The sequence below is a fragment of the Dreissena polymorpha genome, chromosome 10 (genome assembly GCF_020536995.1).
Source record: "Dreissena polymorpha isolate Duluth1 chromosome 10, UMN_Dpol_1.0, whole genome shotgun sequence".
NCBI lineage: Eukaryota > Metazoa > Mollusca > Bivalvia > Myida > Dreissenidae > Dreissena > Dreissena polymorpha.
In genome coordinates, this window is record NC_068364.1 from 32,800,461 (window position 1) to 32,812,602 (window position 12,142).

Sequence of the window (12,142 nt, forward strand, 5' to 3'; positions counted from 1 at the left end):
CCATAACTGACTTGTTTACAATAAATAATGTTTAAACATTTGCAATATAAACTGTTTGAAGGATTGGTTTAAATCATTCACCTAAATGCCACTCAAATTATCAAATCATTCTGGATCCGGAAAAAACTGGGCTAAATGCACATGTGTAAATTGTTTTCCAAGACTAGCCTGTGCAGTCTGCATGGGCTAATCAGGGACGACTCTTTCCGCTTTTAAGGCATTCTTTGTTCAAAGGAAGTCTCTTAGTAGTAAAAATCCAGTTTGAGCGGAGAATGTCATCCAAGATTAGCCTGTGCAGTCTGCACATGAACTAAGCCAATTTTCCCCAGAATGAGGCTCAACTGTTCTTGCGCAATACTGTAATGTATTTGTTTTTCAATGGCAGAAAATGAAAAAAATTTACCAAAAATTCGGCCAAAATTTCCACAAAAATATGCCAAAATTTTCCAATAAACTCAGTACTTGGTTTATTGAGTTTATTATACAGCAATTTAATTTGATAGCACTTAATAATATGAATGTTAGAAAGCTGTAAAACATGCACTTATAAACCATTGGTTTACTGTTATTTATATGGTATTAATAATGTTTAATTTTCTCAATTTCAAGGTCTATCATGCTTTTTTTCCCAATCAAAATGGCACAGGCTGTAAAATATAAAGCAAAAACAAGAGATGTGTTTGTCAGAAACACAATGCCCCCTATTGCGCCGCTTTGAAGCCATATATTTGACCTTTGACCTTGAAGGATGACCTTGACCTTTACCTTTCACCACTCAAAATGTGCAGCTCCATGAGATACACATGTATGCCAAATATCAAGTTGCTATCTTTAATAATGCAAAAGTTGTTGCAAAACTTTAACCAAGGTTAAAGTTTTGGGACACACACAATGAATGACAGACAGACAAACAGGCCAAAAACAATATACCCCTGATCTTTGGATCTGAGGGCATAAAAATCACTGATTATTACCCACCTACTTTGAAAAATCATCCCCTTACATCCTTACATCAAGCAAAGTGGAAATGGCTATGTGCAAACAGCATAAAACCAGAACAGCCTGCAAGTAACTCGCAGTCTGTTCAGGTTTTATGCTGTTTGCTGCCAATCAGTTTCTAAGGTTTGGAGATGAAGCCTTACAAACTTGAATCAAATAAGAAAGATCTTAAATTAAATTAAATTTTCTAAGGGACTACAAATGCGTGAAAATACGCATCTAAGTGGTAAAGGTTTAATAGAATTCTCAAGTTTGTCCCATTTTTATCATAACCTTACAAAATAGCCATATGCAACTTTCAAATCACGAATGTTGCTTGTATTTTTTTATCCAAATCAGCTGCCAAACCTTGTAAAGTACTTCACATATACATGCATAATGAAACAATACATTCAGTATTACCTAGACATAAACAATATTTCACTCAATAAGTTTCATCAAAAGCAAACATATGACCTCTGTTTATTACCCTCAAACTTTTTTAAATTCTCTCCTCTCTTCCGACCTTAATGGAATCCTCCATCCAAAAGCAAACATATGACCTCTGTTTATTACCCTCAAACTTTTTACAATTCTCTCCTCTCTTCTGACCTTAATGGAATCCTCCAGCTATAGTCCCACGTTTATCCAAACTTTTCAAACTACAGAATATTCAACTTTGAAATCATGAAAGTGTCTTGTATTTTTATCCAGACCAACTGCCAACCAGTTAAGTACTTAAATAAACATGCATGGGAACATGCATAAATTAACTACACTGGATTTCAAACGCTGGACTGTCACTGAAACACGGTTTTACAACAGTTTACCATACCTGGATTGTATAAACAAATTACCCGAGTAATTAGAGTATTAATTAAACAATACGAGAACTAAGCAAACATTTGATAGAGACGGTCGTTAAACATGATTTTCTGATATTCAAAACAGTAGCGAAATGTTGAAGAATGCTTAAACCCTCTTCAGCAGGGCTCTGTCAACAGAACTATTGAATTTTCATATTAAAATTACACTCAGTTTTCTAAGCAAATGATTTCAACAAACATTGATATCTATTAATGTTATGGACTGCATTGTATGTGGGATTTTATAACGAATATATGATTTTTTTTGCTCCATTTTTATGCTTCTGTCCCACTATGAACTAGTGTTTTATACATTCCAATTAATATCATCCGAAACAAATAAACTGTAATTTAACCTTTAAAATAAATAAATAAAAATAACATAATTAAAACTTGTTTTATTTATCTTGTATTAGTTATAATCTCATCTAAAATTAGACAATAACTAAAACAAGTGATTTTTTTTTATAATTTAAACATCCAAACAATCATCCTACCTTTGTTTGACGGCTCCCCAAAACTTAAAAATTCACAAAACAAACATGTTACAACTTTCACACTTCCAGGAAAGCAAGTACATATATTATTCATAGAGTTTATGCTGAAATTGCATGCTTGAGTGCCTGTCAGATGTAACATTGGCCTTCAGGGGCGGACTCCTACACTGACTGTATTGATAATTCATGTTCCTTAGTAATGAGTGTTTCTCTCAAATGAACAAATAATATAAGTTGTGAAGTACATATATTCATACGAGCCTTGCTCTGCCAAAAGGGGGTTTATTGCACGTGAGTAAAGTGGCGTCCCAAATCAGGGACGACACTTTCCGCCTAAACTGGATTTTTGCTAAGAAGAGACTTTCTTTAAACAAAAATATCATCATTTTGGAAAGCGGCGTCCCTGATTAGCCTGTGCGGACTGCAGTTTAAGCGGAAAGTGTCCACCAGATTACCCTGCGCAGACTGCACAGGCTTATCTGAGATGACACTTAAAGTACATGCATTTAAACCTCTTTTCACAGAGCGAGACTCAAGTTATGTTGGAAAAACAGACAAAGGGCCATAATTCTGCAAAAAATCATTGAGACCCAAAATCCTTTCGATAAAATCAACTACACCTTTAGGCTTTTTCTACTGTAAATATATGAGCAAAGTCCACCCACTTGTTATAGACAAGTTTAAAACAGAAGCGTCATGACATACAGACTGATGATACAGAATAAGTACAGATTGATTTTTTAGAATAAGTACAGACCAATGCTACAGAATAAGTAGAGACTGATGATACAGAATAAGTACAGACTGATGATACAGAATAAGTACAGGCCAATGCTTCAGAATAAGTACAGATTGATGATACAGCAGGCCAATGCTTCAGAATAAGTACAGACTGATGATCATACAGAATAAGTTAAGGTCAATGCTACATAATAAGAACAGAGTGATGATACAGAATAAGTACAGGTCAATGCTTCAGAATAAGTACAGATTGATAATACAGGCTGTCAAGTGACCTTTTTTCAAAAAGTAGGAAAAAATAGGAACTACTTTTGCAAGAAAAGTAGGAAAAAAGTAGGAAAAAGTAGGAACTTTTCCCTAAAAAGTAGGAATACATAATACTTATTTTTTAGACACAGGTCCAGGAAACATAGCTTGAAACAGAGCAGGAGTGCCATCACATGTTCTGTATGGATACCCACTTGAAGCCTTAAGGGCCCAGAAGATTTCAGCCTTTTGTACCTGTTCCTTGTGTGATGGATGTACTTGCATACAGATAGATTTATCCCAACAACCCTGAGAGCTGCTTGGCTTTTGGGCACTTCCAAACAAACGCTTTTGTGAATTATCATGCATGTATTTCATGTTTTCCTTGTGTTTTTATCCATCTGCATGACTTATAAGTTGATTAGCACCAGAATTACTACAAGATGGACTTCATTCAGACAGTACAATATCTTGCAAACTCATTGCCGGTATCTCTCTTGCACCATGATCCCAGTGTTTTTCCACTGTTGTCCAACTTCTCCATCCATGAAGGGTTAAACTTTGTTTTCCCACTAGGAATTTTAGCACTTATAGTGTATCTATGATAATTAAGTTTCAAGCAAAGCTACCCTGATAAAGAAGTATACATGTAATTAGATGCTGTTCATTTTGGTGTATCATCAAATAAGTGGTTAGAGGTCTTCTGTGTATCGATATAAAAATGGTAATTATATTGTGCATGTTATATCCTTAAGCAGAAGACCAAATTTATTTAGTGATACACCAACTTGTTGTACAAGATTAATACTAGTATATAAAGCAGTGTAAATGCTCTGCTACAGCTACATTGTGAAACCTTTAAATTGACAATAGGGTGCAGTTATAATGACTTAAGTTACATTCAAAATGACTGGTCATTGCAGAGCAGATTATGCAACTGGAGATAGGACCTTATCACCTGACATCTTTTATGACAGCATTGATTGGGCAATGAAACAGTTGCACTACATTGTTTATTCCAGTTTCAAATAATGGTTTTTACATTATTGATGACTTTGCGGGAGTGTAATAATGCCGTTTAATAATTTTAATACTTCGCTTTAACACCTTGAAGTTACCTCACTAGCAATGGCATCATTAGACAAGAATTGTGTTTGTCCGAAACACAATGCCCACTATTGCGCAGCTTTGAAATAAAATTTCAATATATCATTTGGCAGGTTTAGAAATTATCTCCCTTTTAAAACTTATTACTTCCCTTGGATTGGATTTTTTAACTTTTGACCTTGAAGGATGACCTTCACCTTTCACCACTCAAAATGTGCAGCTTCATGAGATACACATGCATGCCAAATATCAAGTTGCTATCTTCAATATTGCAAAAGTTATGGCCCATATTAAAGTTTTCGGACGGACACACACACACAGACAGACAGACAAACGGACTGACAGTACAACTGCAATATGCCACCCTACCGGGAGCATAAAAATGTATCAGGGAATTTAGGCTCTGTGCATTTATCTTTAATTACTAAACATGATGTACCTATGATATCAATAGAACATCATATCCGTTGTCATGTAATACAGAATTTATTACATTATATTTGTAAATGATGAAAACTCAGCAAAGCATCAGTTTTATCTTTTTTCCAAAAACTTGTGTAATAAATTCCATATTACATAACCACTCATACAATACATGTATCTCTATATCTCTACATTCCAAACAGCAATATCATGTAAACATGCATAAGGTTTGATCAAATTGTTGTCAATGGAAACAAAATAAAACTGGAATAAACTATGGGTTCCCTCAGCTCTTGCATCACTGGGACCTGTGTAAGGTAGTGAAGTCTGCAGTGTACAAATGCTAAGGAAGTAAACAAGGCACTATTGTTACTTCAAAAACAAACTTGTCAATAATTTTAAAAGTTACATAAGAAATAAATATTTATGCTCCTGAAGAGGTGCTAGCAGACAGTCAGCATGGGTTGTCAGGTCTCATCTAGATGAATGCACATTAACAGGGATACAGTCATGCCATAGATTCATTCATCCTGCAAGTTTACTAAATTAACTCTTAAAAAAAAAAAAATTCTCCATTGAAAATGAAAAAGTAGGAATAGTAGGAAGATTTGGTAAAAAAATAGGAAAAAGTAGGATCCTGATGAAAAAGTAGGAAATAGTAGGAAAAAGTATGACCGCTTGACAGCCTGATAATACAGCAGGCCAATGCTTCAGAATAAGTACAGACTGATTATCATACAGAATAAGTACAGGTCAATGCTACATAATAAGAACAGAGTGATGATACAGAATAAGTACAGGTCAATGCTACATAATAAGAACAGAGTGATGATACAGAATAAGTACAGGTCAATGCTACATAATAAGAACAGAGTGATGATACAGAATAAGTACAGGTCAATGCTACAGAATAAGAACAGAGTGATGATACAGAATAAGTACAGACTGGTGATTCAGAATACATGTTTGTACAGACTGATAACAAATAATAAGTACAGACTGATGATACAGAATAAGTACAGACCAATGCTACAGAATAAGTACAGAATGATGATACAGAAAAAGTACAGGTCAGTGCTACAGAATAAGTACAGACTGATAATACAGAAAAAGTACCGACTGATGATACAGAATAATGAATCCCACTCTGTGTAGGCATTAAAATAAACACATTCTTCTTGAAAACAGTTCTAGCAGTATATAGTGTGGGCCAGGATATCTTGATGAAATCTGTGTTTTAATTCTAACAAGCAAAGTTGTTAAATACATATCACCCGCCTTTTCCTCATTTATATCAATACACATATGAATTTTCATTTTGAAATCTTATATAGTTTCTGAGATATAGCCCTAAAATGTTTGTGACAGAAGGACACACTGACTGACTTACTGACTGACAGACTGACGGATGGACAACGCCAAAACTATATCCCTCTGCCTTTGGCGGGGTAAAATAAATCTTTGCCCTTGTTGGTAGTTTCAGTGTATTGCCGTTTTGTTCCAACTCTCATGTGTTTTAACGTTGGATACACAAATATTTATTCTCTTATGACACACAAAATGAATTACTACTTCAGTCTTCACAATATTTCCACTTTCCCAAGGCCTGTGGCATATCAAAATGAAAAGTATATGGTTGGGCAAGTATCACATTCTAGTTTGATTACATAACATGATAAATCAGACAAGTGCTCAAAAACAAATTACAAATAATTTTGATTTTGATTTTATTGAATCATTATGCTTATTGGACATTTTGCATTATTCAAGATATATTATTTGCAATAAAATTGTTCTTTTAAACAATCTAAGAAGACAATAAATAAATATACGGTATTTTTTTTTTCAAAACTGAAATTTTCATTTTTTATCACAAGTTTAGAATCAAGATAACAGATTGTGTATACAAATTAATGTAAGTTTAAAAATATATATCATACTGAGTTGTCTAATAATATCCAATACTGCCACTATATTTTATCCCTTGAAACATATTTCATCCATGTTAAACATAATTTATCTGTGCTTATATTAAACTCCTTTGGCTTTATTTGCTCTTATTCTCTTTGGGTTCCATTCCCAGTGTATTACAGGCTTTACAAACAATGGAAAAATTGTAATAACTGAGCATAATCAATCAAGATAGATAATACACCCAATTTAAACTCCTCAAAAGAAACAATTGTCTGACGGGATTAGATATAAAATTGATACCAATACATTCCGCTGAATTCAAATAATGCATCCATATCTAAGGCACGATTTAAATAATAGTATGACATACGGCCTGCAATTAAAGTTTTTGTCGATAATAAATTGCTACTTTTTTCCTTTATGTATCGAGTCAACAATGACATAGAGCAGTTTATTTGAGTTCTCAAAATAGAGGCAGATTCAATCGAAATATCCAAATATGGCATGCAGCAGTGCTATCGATTAAAAGGATCATTTATGTTAATATTTATATAGATTTCAATAGATCAATTCTTTAATAATGTTTAATAGTAACACCAACATCAGTGCAGTAGTATATAAAATATTAAATATAAAGACCTGTTCTGGGAAAATGGGGCTAAATGCATGTGCCATTAGTGTTGTCCCAGATTAGTCTATGCAATAATTATATGCACAGGCTAATCAGGGACTACACATTTCGCTTAAACTGGATATTGGCTTAGAAGAGACTAATCCTTTAAATAAACAAGAGGGCCTGAAAGGCCCAAAGTCGCTCAACTGAGATAACAAGATATTATTGGGACAAATCTTCTGACCAAGTTTCATGAAGATCGGAAAATAAATGTGGCCTCTAGAGTGTTAACAAGGTTTTACTATAGCCATATTAGGAAAAATGCCCTGCCACCTGGCAGCCATGTTTTTCAACCAACCGGCATCATTTTTTTAACTCTTCCAAGATATTATTAGGATGAATTTTCTGACCAAATTTCATGAAGATCAGACAGTAAATGTGGCCTCTAGAGTGTTAACAAGATTTTAATAATTAGCCATTTAAGGAAAAATGCCCCGCCCCTTGGAAGCCATGTTTTTCAAGCAAACATAATTATTTTTGAACTCATCCAAGTTATCATTGAGACCAATCTTCTGACCAAATTTCATGAAGATTGGACAATAAATGAGGCCTCTAGAGTGTTAACAAGGTTTTACTAAAGCTATATATAGCCATATAAGGAAAAATGCCCCTCCCCTGGTGGCCATGTTTTCAAAGCAACCAAAACCATTTTTGAACTCATCCAAGATATCATTGGGACAAATCTTCTGACCAAGTTTCATGATGATCGGAAAATAAATGTGACCTCTAGAGTGTTAACAAAGTTTTACTATAGCCATATAAGGAAAAATGCCCCGCCCCCAAGGTGGCCATGTTTTTCAACCAACCAGCATCATTTTTGTACTCAGCCCCCAAAGTGGCCATGTTTTTCAACCAACCAGCATCATTTTTGAACTCGTCCAAGATATTATTGGGATGAATCTTCTGACCAAGTTTCATGAAGATCAGACAATAAATGTGGCCTCTAAAGTGTTAACAATATTTTACTATAGCCATATTTAGCCATTTAAGAAAAAAAAATGCCCCGCCCCTTGGCAGCCATTTTTTTCACGCAAACGTAACCATTTTCGAACTCATCCAAGATATCATTGAGACCAATGTTCTGACCAAATTTCATGCAGTCTTCATACAGTTTCAATACAAATAGCATTTATATTCCAATTTTCTTGATACATATTGCAGTCGTTTATTGTATAGGTTTTATTCACCAACTGTATTAATGCAGGCTTTTTCCTTCTTTAGAACGGGCCTTATAAAGGCACCTTCCTCCAAGAAAAAGCCCCTTCCCCTAAAATAATTTCTTTAAAATGAAAATTCCACTTTGTCATTTATGTCAATAATTTTTACTCCGAAAATGGAAGGAAAGGCTCTTTCATAAAATCAAGAAAAAAAGCCCTCGATAGTTGCCAATCTCTCTAAAATACGTACCAGACGTTTGTTCCATATCCAACAAGAATGTCGCCTCTGTCGTTCGCAAAGCACACAGCGTAGATGGGCGTGGCATAGTTCATTTCCCTGAGCAACTCATTGTTTCTTGACCAAACCTTCAATATAATTTATTATTAATCAATTAATTAAATAATGAATAAATAATAATATAATATTGACAACACTTTTATTCTCAATTTTGAAACATATTTAGCAAAAATACCTCACTAATTTCCCAATTTTAATCAAAACGCTGCTATTTTTCCCAATCCAAAGGGACCCGGCCCCATTCCCAAAATTGTGAAATAAAACACTGCACACTTATATGCCTACAGAAGCCAAGTTGTGCGTCATGGCAAAATAACATTTGTCAATTAAATTAATTGACCAGTCAGTGCAAATATTAGATCTCTCTTTTTAATCTATTAACAATGATGTCTCACAGCCCAAATATTAAAAAACACGAGTTTAGGCGCCACATTTTTTTGCCCTTTGTACATTTGTGTACTTAGTAGTTTCTAAATTGTCTTGTTATGTCTTCTACTTAAATAGTTTTAATGGAAATGTAAACAATATTAACAAATATATGTTTGTTTTGGTTGATTAATTAAAACTTTAATAAATGTCTACTTTGGAATACTTAAATTCACTCTATATTACATGTATTTGAAGCTTTACTTCACCCAACAGTGGGTTTTTATCATTCAAAATCAGGTTAATTATTCGGCGCTATTGCTCATGGAAAAAAAGTATGTAATTTTCCCAAATGGACCTAAACATTCCCAATTGAAAGTTAAAAAAAAAAAATCTTTTTAGATCTCAACATTTTGTTCATTTCTCATCCAGCTATAAAAGTTGAACCTTAATTAATTTAATTTTTTTTCTAATAACTTATTACAAACGAAACATCGAAACAACACCAATTTCCCAATTTTAGTCTAAATGCTGTAAATTTTCCCAATCCAGAGGGACCCAGCCCCATTTTAAATATGCTTAAAAATTACACCGCCCACCTTTACAAAACCGTCCTTTCCCGACGTCACGACCAGGTTGATCATGGGGCACTTGTCCAAGGCAGTCGGCTGAAATAATAGACACTGTAATATCTTTGGGCCGTGCTCTGTGAAAAAGGGGTTTAATGCATGTGCGCAATGTCGTCCCAGATTAGCCTGCACAGTCTGCACAGGCTAATCAGGGACAACACCCTACGCTTTTATGATATTTTCTGTTTAAAGAAAGTCCCTTCTTAGCAAAAATCCAGGTAAGTGTCAAGGATGACCTTGACCTTGAAATTTTAACACAATGTGTTTGTCAGAAACACAATGCCCCCGACTGCCCCGCTTTGATTTATTTAACAAAAATATATGCGTGGGCAGGTCAGATAACTATGTCCATTTAAAGCTTATTACGTCCCTTGACTTTGTTTTTTCGACCCTAGACCTTGAAGGATGATGTTCACCTTGAAATTTTACCACTCAAAATGTGCAGCTCCATGAGATACACATGCATGCCAAATATCAAGGCGCTATCTTCAATATTTAAAAAGTTATGGCCAATGTTAAGGTTTTAGCACGACGCCAACTGCTGACGGCGGACGAGGAGCTGGCTATGACAATAGCTCGGGTTTTCTCCGAAAACATCCTGGCTAAAATTCAAGTCTCAGATGAAAGTGTTGTCCCTGATTTGCCTGTGTGAACTACACGGGCTAATCTGAATACACTTTAAGCACATGCATCGAGCCTCATTTTCTCAGTTTACGGCTTATACATTGAAACAAGCAAAATACCACATAGCTTTCTTCCTGTCTCCACCTTATTTGGACCACCCTCAAAATCATTTGGCTACCAGCCTCTTGTTAATGTCAAATTAGTGTAGAAAAGTAACAATTTTTTAGCTACCATCCTCTTAGTTTAACTCATTTATGCCTAGTCTCATCTTTCTAAATTGGATCAATTTATTTCCAAAATTAGGGATGTCTAGTATATTTATTTCTATATTTAGAATATTTCTTACAGAAATTCCTTAAGCAAACAGCGAATACCCTGATGAGGCGCTGCATCATGCAGCGTATCATCTGGGTCTAAGCTATTTGCCAAGGCGTTTTTTCTAGAAGCTAAGCATAAATGGGTTAAGTTTAAACTTATGTATTTAAGCTCCATTGCAGCAAACGCCAACGGTTTATTGAAACTCTCTCGAGTCTGTTACCTGGTTAGCACCAGTATGGGTAGGCCTAAAGATAGTTCAAACTGTGGGGATCTAACCTGTGACCTCCCGGTTGCTAGGCTATGTTGTTGCATGGTGGGAGCTGTGACCAAATTGTCAAATTAGTTTTTTTAAAACACGTTAATAAAGATAAATACCACATATCATTCTCCTTTTCTCAACTACATTTGGACAACCGTCAAAAAAAGGTTGCCGTGGTGCTGTGGATATGGTGTCTGCCTAGCAATATGTAGGTCACAGGAACTACATTTGGACAACTGTTAAAAAAAGGTTGCCGTGGTGCTGTGGATATGGTGTCTGCCTAACAATCTGTAGGTCACAGGAACTACATTTGAACAACTGTCAAAAAAAGGTTGCCATGGTGCTGTGGATATGATGTTTGCCTAGCAATCTGTAGGTCACAGGTTCAATCCCCACTGTGAGAGAGTCCTTTAGATCTTCCCAATAAACACAAAGTACTGGTTCTAGTCCCAGGAAACGGACTAGAGAGCGTTTCAAATAAGCCTAAGGCTCTCTATGCAATCGAGCCCAAAAAAATAGGTTTAAACCAAACTAAAATACGTTTTGCCATAAACCTCTTGTGAAGAATCACATATCGTTCTTTGTTTCTCAACAACACTGAAGACAACCCTCAAAATTGTTTGTCTACCAACCTCGTGTGTATGATCCTCGTCTACAGGATGTGACATCTGCAGGGGCATCACGTAACTGGGGCTGCTCCTTCCTGTTCTATTCATGGGGACCAGCTTGTACATCACCAGAGGCCTTAAATAAAGGTTAAAAATGAGCATTGATCTAGGAAAATGGGGCTTAAATCAGCCTTGCTCTAGGAAAACGGGCTTAAATCAGCCTTGCTCTAGGAAAACGGGGCTTAAATCAGCCTTGCTCTAGGAAAATGGGCTTAAATCAGCCTTGCTCTAGGAAAAAAGGGCTTAAATCAGCATTGCTCTAAAAATGGGCTTAAATCAGCCTTGCTGTAGGAAAACGGACTTAAATCAGCCTTGCTCTAGGAAAACAGGGCTTAAATCAGCCTTGCTCTATGAAAACGGGCTTAAATTACAAACATT

At 35.2% G+C, this 12,142-nt stretch overlaps 1 protein-coding gene across 1 annotated transcript in view; it reads right to left on the reverse strand.

Moving 5' to 3' along the window:
* LOC127849022 (uncharacterized) overlaps positions 1-12,142 on the reverse strand; it is a 141,380-nt gene that overhangs the window by 63,201 nt on the left and 66,037 nt on the right. The window contains exons 22-24 of the mRNA XM_052381745.1: positions 11,729-11,840; positions 9,866-9,934; positions 8,853-8,968 (exon numbers count right to left, since the gene is read on the reverse strand). Coding sequence (XP_052237705.1) covers positions 8,853-8,968; positions 9,866-9,934; positions 11,729-11,840 — 297 coding nt within the window. The remainder of the gene's footprint in view (positions 1-8,852; positions 8,969-9,865; positions 9,935-11,728; positions 11,841-12,142) is intronic.